At 38.2% G+C, this 19,742-nt stretch overlaps 1 protein-coding gene across 1 annotated transcript in view; it reads right to left on the reverse strand.

Annotated features, from left to right (window-relative positions):
* Nucleotides 1–18,937, reverse strand: part of plekha7a (pleckstrin homology domain containing, family A member 7a) — a 140,571-nt gene extending 121,634 nt beyond the window's left edge. Inside the window, exons 1-3 of the mRNA XM_062421617.1 lie at nt 18,673–18,937; nt 18,387–18,463; nt 18,117–18,174 (exon numbers count right to left, since the gene is read on the reverse strand). Of these exons, the coding sequence (XP_062277601.1) occupies nt 18,117–18,174; nt 18,387–18,463; nt 18,673–18,755 (218 nt within the window). The 5' untranslated portion in view covers nt 18,756–18,937. The remainder of the gene's footprint in view (nt 1–18,116; nt 18,175–18,386; nt 18,464–18,672) is intronic.
* Between the last annotated feature and the right edge of the window lie 805 nt (nt 18,938–19,742).

Below are 19,742 nucleotides of genomic sequence, written 5' to 3' on the forward strand. Positions count from 1 at the left end.
GCTGTACGCTAGATATGGAGCTAGAGCTAGCAATTGATTAGCTTAGCTTTTTATAAACATTGGAAACAGCTTACCTGGCTCTATTCAAAGTTCAAAAATCCACCTTCCAACACCTCTAACACTCTGTAATTTACAGGGAAATAGATGCTGGAACTATTTCTTGTTTCCAGTCTCAATGCTAAGCTAAGCTAATCCCTTTCACATCAGCTGTAGCGTATTTCCCAAAAATGTGAACAATTTTTTTTAAATACACAGCAACCAAGTTCTTGAGGGAAAATGCAGTAAAAACAATGAAAAGATTGGAAACAAGTCAAAAACATATTTACACTGTGGTCCTCTTTGGAAAGGGCAAAATCTGTATCTGCATTTCATTTCAGCATGCAAATTCATTATAAGCTCACACTGTAAAAGAAAAGGAAAAAAAAGAGAAACAGATAGGGATCTTCAAAACAGTCCCTGGTGACTAAAACGCAGTGTCTGAAAACGAACACTTCCACCAAACCAGCTGTCACTGACACTGAGCATTAAGCCACAGACCAGCCATCATGATTCTCCCTCTGGCCGCCTCGCTACACCACAAACAGGCCACACATGAGGAGAAACCAAAGCACTGTTAAATTAGGGGTGATGATTTTCAGTCATTTCACAGATTGAATAGTCACATCATGTACAGATTTGTCAGTATGCTATCACTATCACTATCCGAAGATTAAAAACAGTAATTTACATCCCAGCAACCACAAATGAATTCTGAAAAATTTAAAATTGGTCCTTGTTTTCCATCAAATATGGCTGCAATATATTCCACAGCTATGCCTGAAGTTCAAGGTAATTTGTTTCATTTAATGTGAAATTTTTAAAACAGACATCAAAAACAAAAGGTAATCTTGAATGAATTGATGAATATGTTACAGAGACACATTGAACTGATGTATGAGATTTCTAATGTCTGCTCTAAAGTTTACTCACAGCGAGTGGAAAGAGAATAAAACAAAAGAGCCTTTCAAGTCCAGCAGTTTGTATTTCATCTCAATCTGTCCAGTATTGTGCTCCAATGAATGAAGGATGTGCTTAAAAGTACAAACACACACTAAAGCTCTTGATAAATCATTAGCTAGAGGTGATGCTGACTGAGTCTGTGGGGCTTCAGTATGAACACAGTGATTCAGGCATAAACATTGACTCACTGCTCTCGTCTCACTTCTTACCTTCACAGAGCTTCTCTCGTTGATACCCGCAGCTCACAGCCTTCACATACAAATCTATGATGCATTCTTTATGCTTTCAGATGAGAAACTTTTTTTCTTCTAAAATATTAATGACAGTTGTATACCCAAAGAATCTGATTTTCAGTGAGACCAACAACAGCGTTGTTGCAATCTTATGATCAAATATGACCGGATTTGGGCTACCATGGCTACCTATTTAAATAGATTTTCAATGCACTACAATCCTTGTTCCTACTAATTCACTAATGATTCTCCTTCAATTGGCATCATCTGTGTTCATTGAGGGAACCTGAAGCCCAATCTGAACCTGATGAGACTAACTAACAGTGTGTTTAGTTGTTGTTGACTTGTTTAGTCTGTTTTCACGTGTTTGGTCTTGAAGGTTTCTGCTACCTCGCCGACTTCCCACATCAATCTGGCTCTGACAATGATTCAGATACCTGAACTTGGAGTATTTTCCAGAGCCGTTTCCTGATATCATTGAAGTGCTCTCCTTCTCCTAAACTCTCACTGCGTAGCATTTACTGGCATCCGCTTATGTAAAGTCACATGAGGCCATGGATCAGCTGTGGCACTGAAATCTGAGTCAGCAGCCTGCTCTGACTTAAACAAATATGACAGATAACAGAAAAACTGAATTTTATAGTAGCATTGGCAAATAATCTGGATTCAATGTGGACTGTCACCACAAGCAATGCCTCTTAAATAATAAAATTATCTGCCCCAATAACAAATTCAGTGCATCAGATCAGTTTTTGTGGAGGATTATATTTATTCTGAAGACGGAGTGCTTTGCCCCTGCACTCCAACATTAGTAATAAGTCTTTTTTCAATCTATGAAAAGATTGTGTCAATGTTGATATATATGGAGGATTTCATCCCAGGAATTAGCCTTAAATCAATGCAGATTTTGTGTGTTTTTCCACTTTGAATCAAAGCCCAAAATAAGCAAAAACAGTGCCGAGTTAAAATTGGCAATCACTGCTTACACTGTGCTTTAAATCAAAATGGATTTAAGGACATTTTTACTACAGTTTCTGGGTTATAACAATGAAATTTAAATATCCCAGTAGAGCGGTGAAAAGTATAGGTCAATAGCCTTATTCTTAAATGTTAGACCTATAATCATGACACCAAGTCATATATCAAAACTGTACTCCTGGCTCTTTAGTACCGAGTGGAAGACTGCCTCTTATTCTCTTGACCTCTCAGGCAGGAACAGAAAATAAATGAGTAAGAGACTGAAGGTTGGAGGTGAGGGTATAGCAGAAGGTATAAAACATGAGAGGAAGAGTGAAAAAAAACAACATAACTGACCAAAAATCAGCTTGCAAAACAATAAAGGAGAAAGAGAACAAGAAGCAGAGCAATGAAAGAGAGAGCGAGAAAATGTGAAGAAGAGGTACGAGAGAATAAGCGAGAGTGAAGCGGCCTCAGTAGATGCTATCTCTTGGGAAGCTTAAATTTCATGAAGATGTACTCATCTTATTAAGTTATTAACTACAAAAAAAAAAAAAAAACTCAACCTCTCCAAACTTTTACTTTCTTCTCAACTTGTTGGAGGTAAACTGACATCAAATATTTCTGGTGTTTACTCTCATAGCTTTACTTCGACCAAAGAGTGATGAAACTACTGCATCAAGCCAAACCACTACCAAGCTAGAATAATATCAATACACAGCTAAAACAGTGTGCTTGTTTACACATGCCTGAAATTCCAGCTATGAAGCAGGTACCACTTCAAAACCTTCAAGCTTTATCAAGTCATATTCAAACAGCCCGAAAAAGGAAATTCCAAACCATACTCTGAACTATAAAGCTATGAGATGTGTTGTAACAAATGAACTTAAGCCAAGAAGAAAGTGAGGAAATGATTCACCTCCGGCAGCTCTGGAAGTTACTAATTCACCCTCGTAATCTAAAGTCTGCTGAATGAGAGTGAAACGGGGGCCAAAGCATGTAAAACACAAACTAAATAGAACCCTGGCGTATGTTGCTGACGACATCGTTTTGTATTGTAGCAGGTGTTGGAAGCAAATATCTGGAGGGGAACATCACTGAATGTGTGGAATACAGCCAGTGAAGACAACATTGGATATGAACGCTGTCCTTGGGCTGACATTTACAAGAAAATAATCTTTAACTTTCCTGCTGTTCCGAAAGCAAACACAGAAAGTGGTTAGCACCTCCAACCAATGAAAACAACAGAACAGCTATTGTTGACAAAGCTTTCTCTTCCAGCCTTTATTTGTCTGCCAGGGAACTGTTGGTTCTTTGGTTTAGCCACGGCTCCACCGCAAAACAAAGCCTGGTTTTCATTTGAGGACAAAGAGCGTTAGACGGCGAGCACAAACCAACCCTATGTTCTTACGCCTTTAATGTGATCCATTAGTTTTATTAGCAGGTTCACAAACATTTTTCACCATGTCTCAAGGTGGAGGGGAAAAAATGCTTTTCCTCAGAACCCACTGCTTGAAGTTGTCCTTTTTCTGCGTAAGCAAACAACCTCAAATAAACCAGCGATGTGGATTCACTTAATGCCGGGATCAGACTACATGGTATTATTGTCTTTCGTGATGATCACCATCTCAGATTAAGCAATCATAGTGCAATAAAGTCTTGCCCTGTCTTTTCAGGAGACTGGCAACACTACAAGTATGACCTTCAGCCAATTATCCTTCACAACTTTGCACAATTTCATAAGTCGTCGGGGAAGTGAGTCAAAAAATGTTCAAATCATGGCTATATGAGCACTACGTGTGATATCGGCGGTCGGTCTTGTGCTCGGAAATGAAAAAGAAAAAGAAAGAAAATATGATTGTGGAGCTGTTTCCTGGTGTTACAAAGAGCACAGATTGGGCTGTCTATATTTTCAAAGAGAAATGGAGGTAAAAAATGTTAACATGTCAAGAACATTACATAAATGTAGCTAGTAGCTACCAGGGTCGTTGGAGGGAACAATGATTGGGTTTTAGGAATTGTATGCTCTGATAACTGAAGATACAAAAGGTATGTTTCAATTTTAGGTTGTTTCACAATCACAGTGACTGAATTGTCTTTGGGGACAGGGCCTCCTCCATTGCTGCCCCCAAACTGTGGAACTCTCTTCCTCCCAACCATTCGTTTCCCTCCCTCCATTGTAATATTCAAGAGAAACCTTAAAACTTATTTTACTCCCTAGCTTTTAACTGTGTCTAACTGTCACTATGTATTTTTTTTTTCTGATTTCTCTTTCATTGTGTTTTCTATTTTGTGTGTGTTCTTCCTTTGTATGAAGCACTTTGGATCAACCCTGTTGTGTTTAAGGTGCTATACAAATAAAGTTGAAGTTGCACGTATGTAAACACCGTCACAGAAAGTCAAAGCTGTCCAGCGGCTGTCCGGCCGAGCTGAGCTGCGTTTAGTGTCTCAGACAGCAGAATGTTTTCCTGCCTGAATCAGCCTGTGGAGGAATCGGACGTCACTCGCTGCTCTCCCCACCGTCTGAGACACTAAATGCGGCTCAGCTCTTTATATGCTGCCTAGTTATACATCAGTTATACAGGATCTTTCCAGGGACACAGGAATATATTCTGCTGTGACTCATCAGTGATCCTTTCTTTTCATAATATGAATTGCTTGCAGGGTTTTTGATGTAGTGATTGAAGGTTAGCCTTAAGCAGGGGTCCTCAAATACAAATACAAGGGTCTACTTCATAAATTTCCAATGTATAAAAGGTCTATTAAAGGTGGCACTCTGTATAAGAACAACATCTCTGTATTAATGGGAGACGTAGCACCTTTGTTGTGTAGCCAAGTCATTAACCTGGAGCAGGTGGAGACACTGAAGTGTTCATTTGTGAGTTCCTCACTGTTGAAAATTCATTTTTACAATTATCCTGCCAGAGTCTTGATAGCACGACTAGAGCTGCAACGATGAGTCAATTAACTGATTACTTGTTGTGTGTATTATTGAATTGTTTGTGTCATTTTTTAAGGAAAATTGACAAACATTTTCAGGTTGCAGCTTCTCAAGTGTGTGACACAAAGTTATGTTTGTGTCACACATGATAATAAACTGAATCTCTCTAAATGTTGTACAAGTCAAGAAATTCATAGCCATCACCTTCCGCTCCAAGGTATAACTTTTCACTTTATGAAGGCAAAACGATGCATCGATTAATTGAGAAAATAATCATCAGATTAATCAATAATTAAAATAATCATTAGCACCATTAATCAGGACTCAAATCGACTTCAACTCGTCCAGTTTTGTGGCTCTAAAATCAGGTATGTTTGGTGTTATAGCTGCGTCTTGTGTTCCCACTCTTCATTAAGATCAATGTTTCATTGCAAACAAAACACAACGGTCTCCCAACTTCTCAGGCAAAATGAAGGTGTACTTTGCTAGTTTTAAACAAGCTATTTTACTATATCAACCAAAGCTGCTACACAACAACCTTGCTAACTACGGTAACTAGTAGTTAGCAGCTGAATGAAGAGCGAGTTTATGTGACAGCGATGTGTGACTCAAAAGTGGACCAGGTAAAGTCTGGGTTAAATGTTGAATCATCGACTCTGCCTTTTGAGTATGAATGTCCTTTAATGTGCACAGAGAAAGAATATCAGTTACTGTATTTCTTTAAAAGAAATAATGGAAATGCTCTTTTATCTTTTAAACCACTCCTGTCATCACATTGGGCAGCCTGAATGTGTGTCACAGGGAAAAATGTGAACCCACGCATTGCTGACAAAAAGCATACCTGTTCAGCAAACCTTTTAATAAAGTCATTCATAACACAGAAAAAAGACATTACAGGACAAAAGGTGCTCCAACTGTCTTGATGGTATCTGCAGTCAGTATAACACAGAGCCTTAAAGGGTTTAAGTCTTGCATGGCCATACTCCTGACATTATTGTAAGCTGCTTTGAGATAAGCCTCTTTGTCACGGCTTCGTGATAGTATCATTGTGCTTACGCTGCCAATCATGCAGTCTTCAAATCACTGCTCAACCAATTCCAGGTTTCTGCCAAGAGCATCACCTTTGTAAAACTTCAAACTCCTGTGTCACTCAGTGTCAGCGCCATTCTGTCGTAATTAAGTTTTAAGAGTGCTATCTTTACATTTTTATTAAGAATTAGAGGCAAGTCGATCTTGATGTCTTGCTTTTCGAAATGTGGAACTGATTAGATATTAGGACGTATTATGATTAATGTTTTAATATTTGATGTATCCATTTTATGTTAATCATCATCTTCTTATTTTTTTATCTACTGCATGTGTTTTTATTCCTTGCTATCGTACATTTATTGCACTTATTTTATAAGTCTTACATCATGAATTTGATCTTGATTATTCCACCTCATAGTTTATATAGTTCATAAGTTCGTCCTGTATGTTTTGTAACCTCTCTGTTCTATGTTTGATGTTTTAACTTGGCTGGGATACTCCTGCTAAACAGAGATTTTATATTTCAGTGAGGTAACTTTTAATAAAATACAAAAGCAATAAAATGCACAAACAGAACAGTGGCTAGAATGATAGTTGAGAGAGCCAGAAATAGTAGTTTTCCTCTCTCACTGCATGATTAGAGTGAAAAATGTCTTTGGCTGAAACTACTCATAAGGGAGCTTTAACTTTTGATCTTCCAGTGGCATCTGACCCTCCACCACTTACACTCTATAATTCACAGATTAAACGAGATTCTTCTTATAAATATTTGGGATTTGGGATATTATTCTTACACATACAGTAGATTACATCTGCAGCAAGAAAGCAAAATCATTATTATATAAGACACTGAAGTCAAGTGGAGCAAACAAAAAGTTTTGTATTTGTAATTGCTGCTATAAATAATACAGAGTTTATCCTAATATGTGATGGTATGATAGTTCAGAGTTTGAAAGTTCATTTTTGACCCTGGAAACGGCAGTTTAACCCAAATTAATCTTAATTCAAGGTGCTTCAGCTAAGTAAACTCTGTTTCTAATCAAACATGGTCTCCAATTGGATATAAATGGCCTCCTTGATCTGAAGTTAGACCGTGAGATGTAATCGAAAGCTCTGGGGAAAATCCAGTATGCAGATCATCTAGAATATTATGAATATGTTCAAATATATCTAGCCATGTTGTTAAAATGCACACCTTTTAAAAGTGTTTGGCTGGCATCATTACATCAGGTCCCTGTCATGTTTTAGTGAATATCAGCTTTTGCCATGTAGCAGAGAGTCCCACAGATGTAAGGGGTAAGGGTTCACATCTGTTGAGAGTCTGACAGTTTGCACTTGTGTGTTTCAGTCACTGAATGTACTGCAGCTCATAATATTGTGCCGTACTTGAATGTTTGTTTTTTCATGTACTGTATATAACCCAGACTTTACTACTTGCTTTGACACGTCAGAGGAATCCAGAAGTAAGTTTGTGCAACTAATTAGAATATTTCTGTTGATTATTTTTGATTTAATTGATTAATCATTTAATGAGTTAAAATGTCAGAAAAAGTGACAAACGCTAATGCTAATTTCCCAGAACACAATGTGACGTCTTGATATAAAATAGGCTGTTTATCTGATATAAAACTGAGAAAAGCAGCAAAACCTCAGGGAGCCACGAAATGTTACAGCTCAGTAAATGCCTGAAAAAAATAGTTGGTGGTTAATTTTCTGTTAATTGGCTAATCAATTGACTAATCATTTTAGCACTACACTGAAGTCAAATGTGCTTCCAGTAAGAAAGTGCTTACAGACTGATTAAACGGGGCACTTGTGTATGTTTCTCACACACACACACTCACAGGATAATGACAAAGGACAGAGCTGAGGGCTGTTGGGACTGGACCAGCTGTCTCCTACTACCAACAGGCATCTCTTGCTCTCTGGCTGGCTCTCTCACTTTTTGTGTGCGTGCGTGTGTGTGTGTGTGTGTGTGTGTGTGTGTGTGTGTGTGTGTGTGTGTGTGTGTGTGTGTGTGTGTGTGTGTGTGTGTGTGTGTGTGTATGTGTGTGTGTGTGTCTTTGTTTCTCCCTCCTGCCTTCCTTCAATCCCCTTCAGTGAAGCCAGTCATGCAGACGATCCTGCAGGAGGTTTATCCCTCCTTGGATCTGATCGGCTCTGCTCCCCACCTCCCTGTACTAGAAGCCCCCCTGCTGGGAGTGGCTGCAGGATAAGGAGGAGGAAGACCAATCTGCAGGCCTCTCGATGGGGTGTCAGGGGGGGATCACACATTACGACTGTGTGCATATATGCAGGTATGAGCGTGAGCAAACACGAACAGGAGTCACAAATAGTGCAAAAGTTTGAACATTTTTAAACAAACAAAAAGTCTTACGCACACAGTAAAACTCCTGAAGAGAGGTATGTGAGAGTGAGCTCAGCCTGCGGTGGAGGAAGTCGTCAAACAAACCAAACTCATACTTTCGTCCCACTTGTCCGGAGGGAGGACATAAGGGGGGATTATTAAAAACAAGCCCAGGCAAGGAAGAACTGAGAATGAACGTTAGGGACAGACTGGAACAAAGTACCATGTAAATAGCCAGAGGCTGACAAACAATCTTACTGCTGATGCTGCTGTAACGTCTCCAATGAGCTCGTCAACACACGCTGAGGTGAATTACTGAAGCTGATTGTGTTTAAACTAAATAACACAATTTTGGTGCTGTGATTCATAAGTGGTTTTTCACCTGGCACACTGAGGGACAGATTGTGATCATTTAGCTCATTAGACACGCAACAAACTATATACTGATACAACTGTACCTCAGAGGCTTTTTTTCACCTTTCCGAGCATCTAGAAGTAGTGAAACCAAGGCTGGTGTGATAACAGCTAACATCGATATCATGATTGATCGTTGCTTATACCTTGGTAATGATTAATCAAGTGTTATCTTATTAAATACAGCCGTGCTCAACAGTTCATGTCCTCACAGTGGACCTATTATTAGTTATTTGTACCAAAAATAAACAGAAAACTTCTGAATATCCATAATTTAGGAACACTTTTAGGTATTTGACAGAAAATTAAAAAGGTAAATTCCATGATTCGTCTTATAAATCTAATTTTAACAGATGGTTGAGTAACAGACTGCTGCATCTGAAACAAGCTGCCTCAGCTTCCAGCATGTGCTCAGGAGGCACAGCACTGCTTTACAGGTCCAGGGCTGAGTTAAAGATAACTTCAAGGTAAACCCCATCAACATACTGTACTCAGCTGTACTCAGCTCTTGGTAAACAGGTTACATTTACAGCAACCGTGCCTGCCTGCCTGTCTTGAGCGCAGCCTCACCACATCTTTTTTTCTCTCACTCCCCACTCGCTGCTGCTTTCTGACTTTATTTCGTGTCCTGTGTTGTATTGAATGAAGTCAAAGTGTTGCCATATGACTGACAAGAGAATTTTTTTCTTTTTTTCCCCATCTTCTCATCTGCACCCCCACCCCTTGCTGCAGACATATTGTGACTGTCTGTATGAAGAATGAATTCATCAAACATATCAATATGACCAACATAAGGTCAGTTAGAGAGTCATAATTTCAGGTTCAGTTACTTTTCAATGGAATTTCATTTATACAGAACCAAATCACCACAAAAGTTATGTCAAGGAGCTTTTCACATAGAGCAGAAAACCCACAATTATGATCAATTAATCATTTAAGTCAAAGAAAAAGTGTCAAACATTTACTAGATCCAACTTTTTAAATATGAAGATTTTCTGCTTTTATTGTAGACTTCATATCTTTGGGTTTTTGACTGTTGACATGTCCCGCAGCGTATTATAGTGGAACATCTTCAAGAAAAACATGTAGACCATTATCTGGTAACTAAATTGAGCACAATACAAGACAACATTGAACAACTGAACTGTATCAGCTCTGAGTTGTTAGCATCAAAGGCCCCATTCATACCTGGCAGGATCTCACTTACTGGAGACAAATGATTACACTTAATCTTTTGATAAAGTGTGAAAGGTAATAATTGCTTCAAAAGTGGAAGCAATTATATAAGTGGCAGCTCTTACAAGGAGTTTAAGATTTGTTCCAACAAGTAACAAAAAGTTATTCATCTTACGTAAGAGATGAATAAATGTTTCTTAGGGCCTCTGACTTGGATCTGCTGGGTTTGTTTTGATATTAAACCACAGAGGATCTTTCCCTAAAAAAGGTATAAAACAGATAAAAAGCAACAAAGGAAGTTAACAACTCAAATCCACAGTGAAATGTAGCATCATCAACAGACGCTGTCCTGTCTGAGGAATAAAACTGGGCTTATTCTGTTCCCCAAAAACTCTGCGAGCGTCCAAAGACAATGAAAAACAATGAACAGCACACCGAGACACATAAGGAGCAGTGTTGTTCTTTTTTTGTGAGTAATAAAAACATGAAAAACATTTTTTGGATAGAAGAGGCTCCAGAACAGACAGTGGTGGAGCCCTGGGGGGCTGTTATATAAACATGGCCTCTAGATAAATAGTCCTCCTTCAACGTGAATAGGATATTGGATTCCAAGGTTGTTATTGCTTCACCTTGTTATTTCTGCTCAAGAAATACCATTCATAAGCCAATTAAAAGTTTGGAGAAGAAGACAGATCAAAGGCCCCACTTGAGCAGAAGACGAGGAGTGTTTGTCCCTCTTCTATGGAGCAAGGTTTTCCTTTTACACCTCAAGTTGGTGGACATAAACAAATCCATGAATCACCTGATGCTTTTATATCAAGCTATTATTTAAGTCATGATGTAACTGAAGCCTACGCACCATTTTATTTGGTATGTAACAAGACTGTAATGTCCATCTTCACAGTCTTGGTTTATTTACATGTTTTTATGCTGATTTTTTAAAAAAGAGTTGAACTATCTTTTGGGAGTTACATCTTAAAAATGTTAAATATGAGCATATCGTTATAAGTTTTTTTCCCCAATGAATCAATTCTCAAAAGAAGAGGAAATTTCGTGCAAAAGTCTAGTGTACAAAATGGAAAACGGTCCAAAAGAAATGTCCATCGGAAGTTTTCATATCCCATGGTCACGTCTTTAAACTGCATTTTTAACATTTCTAATCCAAAACATATTAAATTTAAAGTGATGTTAAGCAAAGAAAAGCAGGAAATCCACACATTGGAGAACCTTGAACCAACTCATATTCACTGCTATGTTGTACAATACTGTATTTTCTACAGGAAGCAGCTCCCTGTTCAATGGTGCATTTTAAAACTGAACTTGATGATTTTCCTGCACACAGTTACAGTAAACACAATCAGACATCCGTCACTGACTCCCAGAAGAGTCTGGAGGCGTTTTCAAACCTACAGTTCGTTTTCTGTGGTCTAAATCAGTGGACGAGTCTGTAAACTTGGTGTGTTTTTGCCCTTGGTTTGGTTTCTTTTCACAGAGAGAAAAAAAACAAGAGAACTGAAATGCATCAATACAAGCCACATGAGAGCTCGGTCAGTGTCTGGGGCTGCAGCAGGAACATAAAGACAGAAGCTCCTGTCTGCAAAATATCTAAAATATAACAAACTTTATTGTGTTACTTAAGGTCAGACCTCGATTCCCTTTCTGATAGCTGCTGGCCACTAATGATTTCAGCGTATGCAAAGCCTCACCTGGATATGGGAGCTGTGCAGAGTACGCCTTGTAGTTGAGTCAGATCGAGGTCGGATCACATACTTGCCACAAGGTAACCGTCAAGATTTAATTTGAGGCAGATCTAAACGGGGCAATCCTACCGAGGTCGATGTGATTGTTGATTGCCGTGTTCACATCTGTCCAAATCAATCTCACCAAGGCAGAAAACCAAGCCAGAGTCTGATTCAACACCCTAAATTTGCTTCGCTCTGATCTGGCTACAAACCAGGTGATGGAAGCAGGTATTGTTTAATTGATGAAACCTTAAATGGTATGGACTTCACAAAGTTCATCTTTTATATTGAAGTTGAGAATAAATCAACATTGCTCGAAATCAAAGTGGAAACTAACAGATGGACTCTACGGGGAACCTTCAGTATCTTTAAAGCATGGCTGAAAATGAAAACATTTTTGGGGGGAAAATTCATTTTTACCTTCTATTGATGGTTGTTTGCCTTGAAGTCTTCATTATGTTTTAGAGAATTGACAAGATGCTTTCAAGCCAAACAAGCAGACACACCAATAACTGCCTGCTAACAGCTTGAAAGCCAATTGGACGCCTCAGCATGTTTGAGTTACATGTTTTTAAAAAAGTGTAAATGTGACATAAAAGAAAGGTTTAATTTAAAAAGGAAATATTTAATCAGAAATTCAACAAAGGCAGTAATTGCCAGAGTGGTTTATATTCATGTGCCAAAGAAAACACACACACACACACACACAGTCTGAGTTACACATCACAAAACTCAACAGCAGGTCTCATTCACACGAATTTTAAATAACAATGTCTAACAAGATATTTCGCAATAAGTGTGAAAATAAACAACATCCCCTTAAAATCTGAAACTGCTTAGACCCAAAAAAACAAAAATAATAGTTTCCTAGTTTATAGGAAAGCAAATACCATCACCAGCAAAACAAAACGACCCTTGAACTCTGTTATCTGCAATGACGAGTTAATCTCTCGATGTCTCCACACAGAGAATTCATAAAGCACTAAATCTCACTGAGGGTGTTTAAAGGACATTACAGCACCTCATAACAGCTGATTAATGACCAACTGAGTCAAAAAACTTAATAGATGCCGTCAACTTCTTTTTACAATCCTACACAGGCTTTAGGATAAATGGTGTCTGAATATGAATATTCCACAAACAGAGAAATGAATTACACGCCAAAGAGTCTTAAAAACAAACCCACACATGCAGATTTTTAAAAAAAAAACATGTATGCCAACTGGATATGTCGAAGCATTGCTGAGTCCAAAATGTGATGTTGTAGATAAAATATATTCCCCTGTGTTAAAGCTGGATTGCAGAACTTTTACGTAAATGAACATCTGTTGCATTCAAGCTCTTGCCAAACAAGTTTACACAATCACTGCCAGATAAATGTCTCTGTATTTTTTCACAGTGTACAGAGTTTGGTGTCTGGTATGACATTCGCGCACTGGTGCACCAGTAATGATGCCTGTTTGTGTCAACCAGCAATGATTGGTTACCCCCTTAGATTTGCCAGGAAATTACATCATGTTCCAGATGGGGGCTTGGTTCCTCGGGTATCTTTGCAAAGCACAATGGGTATGCATGACTAAAAACTGTTGTAATTTTCACTACATAATTCTTGTTTTTTTCACTTTTTGCTTTTGTTTCCACCTTAAAACACATCACTCTCTATTTCGACAATCATGCATACACACTAGAGCCCGACCGATATACCGTTCAACTGATATCATTGGCCGATATTGACCTGTCACACATTTATCAGTCTCAGCGGATATGTGGTCTGATATGTGCCGATATTTATTTATTTATTAAAGTTATATAAGCAGCATTTTTTTGTATACTTTTAAGTTTAATATATGCATGTTTTTTTGTTCAGTGTGGGGTTTAATTTAATTTAATTCCCAGTGAAGTTTACTGTTTCAGTGCACTGATGTCATTTTACACAAGTTTATTGTTAAACTGTAAAATATCACAGTCTCCATTACATATCTTTGACACAAGTGTCTCATAACCACATTTAAGGGATCATTGCTAAAAAATTGTGTGTTTATGGATATATTCTGTACATATATTGGAATTATTTTGCTTCCTAATATCAGTATCGGTATCCACCTCTAAAATCCAGTATTGGTCAAGTGCCAATCCTGGACACACTAACACCACTGATTTACTGACTGCTACACCTCATAGCATTTTGGACATTTGGTTTTGGGTTAAATCAATTAACTTCTTGTGTCGCCTCGCATTATTTGCCATTGTTTTGAGCCAGCCATGACAGACTGTTAATATGTCACTTAATTCAGTTTTCACATTCTTCAGGTGAAAAAGTATCTATTTAGTTTCCCCAATATGTGGTCAGTTTAATCAAATTACACTCATTTGGAAATTTGCTTTTTTTGTAATTACTCTCCCTGCCAGCAGGGGGAGGAGACTAAAGTGTTGCACTGCAGGTTTGAGTCTTCGACTTTGTGTTTCATATACAAAGCAAGTGTGTTATCTGTCTGTCTCTTGGCCTGCACCACCAGAGTCACAGATCCGTCCTGCTCCAACTAATGTTGGACTGATTCGAATTATACAAACAAAAATGAAGTGCTGATTTGTTGCATTTTTAAGAAGATAATGTTTTCATATTTGGAATTAGGAAGGATGTTATGTCATTCCAAGCACAAGTCATTGGTGTTAAAAAGTCAAACTCTTTGGATTGAGTTTAAAGTCCAAGTCTTGTGACTCGCGTCCGAGTCACATGACGCGTGTCTTCACCTCTGTGTGCTGTTATTTGGTGCTTCTTTCCTCTGTGTTCTGCAGACAATAACTCAGACTGAGCAAAGGCATGACATTGCTGACAACAATGGAGACGATTATTCATCTTCTTCACTGATGCAAAACATCAAGGTCAAAGAGCAAGAGCTTTGTTTACTCAGCATTTTGCTTTCACATGAAAACGGCAGAGAGATGAACTGCAGCACTAACAGCCTCAACAGACCAGAGCAGCCACAAAACATCAAGTCAGCTCTGCTACTTCAATTACAGCAAAGATCGAGTACATTTAGCATATTTATTTGAAGATTTTAAGTTGTTTCACCTAATTACTTGTTAAAGCGAAGATATCCTGTAACACCATCCAACATCTCCAATCATCATATCTTAAAAGTATCAAAGGCTCTCATAGCACAGTGAGGATTGGATTTAGATTTTCACATCACTTAATCATGCAAATGGATCCATAATGATACATTAATTTAAAAAGACGCAGCACATTTAGCTTTAGATTGAGCCAAACACTAGAACCGTGTTGCAGTATTACTCAGTACAACTCAACAGCAGGACAAACTACAGCCTCCCAAATTACTATAGAAATGAATGAACACCTGTCTAAGACAGTGCCAGGAAAATCGAACATTATAACCTCCATGGATTTATTGCAGGGCTGTTGTATTACTGTGTTAAGTCAGAACGTGGAGGGAATTTTAGAGGATGCAGAAATCCATACAAAGTCAATGCAAAGACGCAAACAAACCCAAATTCACCCAGATGACATACACTAATGGGAAAATGAGTCCAAACAAGTTGGAAAAGTTTCAGCCTGAAATGTTTTGCACTTATTCCAGGACTCTATGAGTGCATTTCATAAGTTTACAGACAAAAGAGGAAAAAGAAGAGAGACTGAAGGGAAATTGAGTTCCCTGTGAGCTCTGAGTTCAGTCAGAGGCTGACAGACACTCCCCTACACTTTGGCTGTGCCTCAGTTTCTAGCTGTACAGTTAATACACTGACTATTCACTCTTTTGGGTGAATAAACACAGACTTGCACAAACAGTCTTGTGGTTAAACCTGTGTGAATGACGTGAGATGAAAGTTCTGCTCATCTTTCAGTCTGAACACACCTTGAGGCATATTATTTTTTAGCTACATGGACTACTACAGGGGAGTTCCCACAGTACCAGAGCTCGTACGTCATCTGTATTTTACTATTTTCTGGGAATTACAAGACCTGCGGTGTAGTTTACAGTCTATAATTAAAAAGGTACACATGATTAATGTGTCAAAGATGGATAACAATTTTTTTACCATTTTGGGGCCAACAAAACGACAGGATACATGAATTAAAGGGACGATTAAAACAATATATCCCTGGCGGGGTCGATGAAAATCTTTAAGGCCATCACATATAATATATAATGCATATTATGAACTTCATTAGGAACACCTGTGCAATATAATATAATCCAATATATTTTGAATTATACTGAAAAGTCTTCCTAATATTTTGTCCATTCCATTAACATACATGGGGATGGTAAAATACTAGGAGCACATTCAATTATAAAAACACTCGAAAAAAGTAAAATTTATGGCATAGCTGTTGTATTAAATTGCATTAGATGGCACTCACTGGTTTTCCATTTAAAGCGTTATTTTATACTATCCTCTGTCTGAGAATGGTCTGCAGAAAAAATACCAACAAAACCAAGTTAACACTTTTTAAAGTGGTTTCTTACATTATGTATCAAACTGCACGACCCTCTTTATAAAATGTCATGAGGATTAACTGTAAATACCCAAAAATTACAAAAATAGATTAGATAAAATACTTTATTGATGCTTCTCAGGAAGGTTAGAAACTACAAAGGTGTTCCTGATAAAGAGCTCAGTGAGTGTAAATATTGAGTGTACGCTTACCGGCCACTTTATTAGGAACACCCTGTGCAATGTAATGTAATCCAATAAAACAGCTCCGCCATAAATTCTACTTTTACGAAGCTTACACATTTTCAGTTTTTGTTGACATTGTCAGAAAGGTGATAATTCTACTTTATGTTTATTATTGCGGCCGTGGTGACTAATGCACTCCAGTACACCGAAGCCACCCACTACAACTTCAATAATAAAAATAAAGGAGAATTATCACCTTTCCGACAATGTCTACAAAAACTAAAAATGTGTAAGCTTCGTAAAAGTAGAATTTATGGCAGAGCTGTTGTATTGGATTACACAGGTGTACCTAATGAAGTGGCTGGTGAGTGTAAGCAGTGTTGGGGAGTAACTAGTTACATGTAAAGTCATTACATAATTAAATATACAAAATAAATGTAACTGTAATCTGTTACAGTTACTTATAAAAATGTTGACTGTTACAAAAGGAGGTTACATCTGAAGTCAGACCTTTAAGATTTTGCTTAAGAGCAGTGTTTTTTCTTCATTTTTTAAATATTTAACATATTACTGAATACATATATTACTGTTTTTAATTCTTTGAAATCAATTTTTTTATATTTGGTAAATAAATCATGATGTGGACCTTATTTGGAGCACACATGGGCCTAAATGGTGCCACAGTACCAATTAGGCACATGCCAGTCTTTTGACTACTATAATAAAATAACTTTATTTTATATTCCCAAATTTACATGAACCAATGAATACATGTTAAATAAGAGATAAATCTTGCTTTATAAGAAATGATCTCCCTTATAAATCATGTCAGTATCCATGAAAAACACCTGAACTTAGCTTTTGGTGCTTAATGGGAACATTTACCCTAACAGCTGAAAACATTGGTTAGAAAAGTAGAAAGTAATCAAATGTAATAAGTTACATTACTTTGATTAACTAATTGAAATTACATTACTTATGAAATTTTACATAGGGTAACTAGTAATCTGTAACCTATTACATTCCCAAAGTAACCTTCTCAACCCTGTTTGTAACCTTCCCAACCCTGTTTATATGCACAGCTATGACTGAATGCAAAACGTTTTTCAAAGGCATTCTTGGATAAGAAGGAAATAACCAGATAAAGTACAAAGCAAGTCAAGGCAAATGTGTTGGCTATCACATAATAAAAATTCACTGCATTTGATTGTTGATAGAAGCTATGACATAAATATAAACATCCAAACAACTTGTACCAATGCCAGAAAATACTGTAACTATAAGAAACACACGTTCACCTGCAATAAATGAAAGCACTGGGGTCATTAGAGGGTCAGCAGGTTAGTCCCAGTCACACACACACACACACACACACACACACACACACACACACACACACACACACACACACACACACACACACACACACACACACACACACACACACACACACACACACACACACACTCATTTAAATCCACACTGTCCCTGCGCTAATTAGTCCTGCTAGTGGAATTAGACAGGAGCCATATTAAGCTGCCACGACTTGAAGTGACTTCAAGTACAGCGCAGGTGACTGTGTGTGGCAATAACGGAGACAGAAACAGCAGTAGTATGATATATAAAACACTTACTCTATGAAGTAGCTGGCCCCTTCGTTGGTAAAACCTTCCTCCCATCCCTGTGGCAGGTCTGAAATTAAACCAAACGACACACACTTGTTGGGGACACCTGAAAGTTTTCTCTGCTCGGGGTTGGGCCCAAAATGCGCACTGAAGTTGGCCCCACACATACACACATATACACACACACATATGCGCACACACACACATACACACACACACACACAATAAAGTAAACATGAGGGCACCATGAACACAGGTGAAACTGCTTTAGCCGCCTACCTGAGCGGATCATGTGTCCGGAGTTTACCGGTTCACCGGAGCGGGGATGGAGCCAGGTGGTGATCCGTGCTTCATCGCTGCAGCACAGACACAGGCAGAGAGATATAGAGAGAGAGGAAGAGGGGAGAAAGAGAGAAAGAGAGAGGGAGAGAGAGGAGGAAAAACACCTGTTACACCACCGGGGAAAGGGAAGGAAGGAAACGGAACAGCAGCAGCAGCAGACCACCGCTCACTCCCGTTAAACCGAGAGAGACGCTGCGTAAAAGCGCGTATTATCTCCACTCACTTGATGAAGAAGACCCTGCCGTCCCTGCACACGCCGTAAGACCACTGCTCAGGTAAGGTGTCCCGCCCGACAGGCGCCGCCATGATCCGGTCTCAAGTCCTATTTCATCTCATTCCCTGTCGGTGGAGTCTCCCGGGAGCTCAGCGATCACTGGCAGGGCCGGCGCCGCCTTCAGGGACTCCGCTGAAGCACGTACATCCGAGTGTCGGTGGATGAATTGACAACTCAAGACTATGAGCTGGAGTAAATTTCTCCTCCACTGGTGGAAGTAACCAAATACTATATCTAAGCATTATATGACGTGCTTGTACGTAGCATAAATGCTACGTACATTTTAAAAGGGAATATCAGATTAGATTCTTTATTGCCATTGTACAAAACACAACGAAATTCAGGTGCAAAAAATAAATAAATAGAGATAGATAAAAAATTAATAAATGCATCCATTCATTCACTCATACTCTCATCTGCACTGCAAAACAAACCATACACGTATTCATTGCCAGTGTATGCAGTTAAAATGTGATGTTAAAAAAAGTGCTCATAGATATTATTGTACATAATAAATAAATGAATAAATAAATTATTGCACATTAAGTTGTGATTTGTTCCAGGGGTTTGCTTTCATTTCAGAGTTCATTATGGTAATGGTTTTGGGATAAAAAGTGTTCATAAATCATGTGGTGTGTGTGTGTGTTGTGATGGACCTGTAGCGTTTCCTGGAGGAAAACAGTTCAAACAGGTGATGGGCAAGGTGAAAAAGATCTTTTAAGATGTTGTAAATATTGTACTTTTTACTGAACTACAATTTGTTTGATGGGAATTAGTTTGCAATTTCATTATTAACCCACAAAACATGATATCGTTTTGTAAAGTATGATGCATTGATATATTAAACCACACAACTTTATATTAAAAAAGTTGCTCAAATAAGCTCCATATTCACCAGTTACAGCATCAAAATACAATATATCATGTAACAATCAGAAATAATGGTGCAATAGTATAAATTATAATAATATAACACTGATATTGGTCATGCTATATAACAAGTAGGTTTATTTTTCATG

The sequence above is a fragment of the Scomber scombrus genome, chromosome 6 (assembly GCF_963691925.1).
Source record: "Scomber scombrus chromosome 6, fScoSco1.1, whole genome shotgun sequence".
NCBI classification, from domain to species: domain Eukaryota; kingdom Metazoa; phylum Chordata; class Actinopteri; order Scombriformes; family Scombridae; genus Scomber; species Scomber scombrus.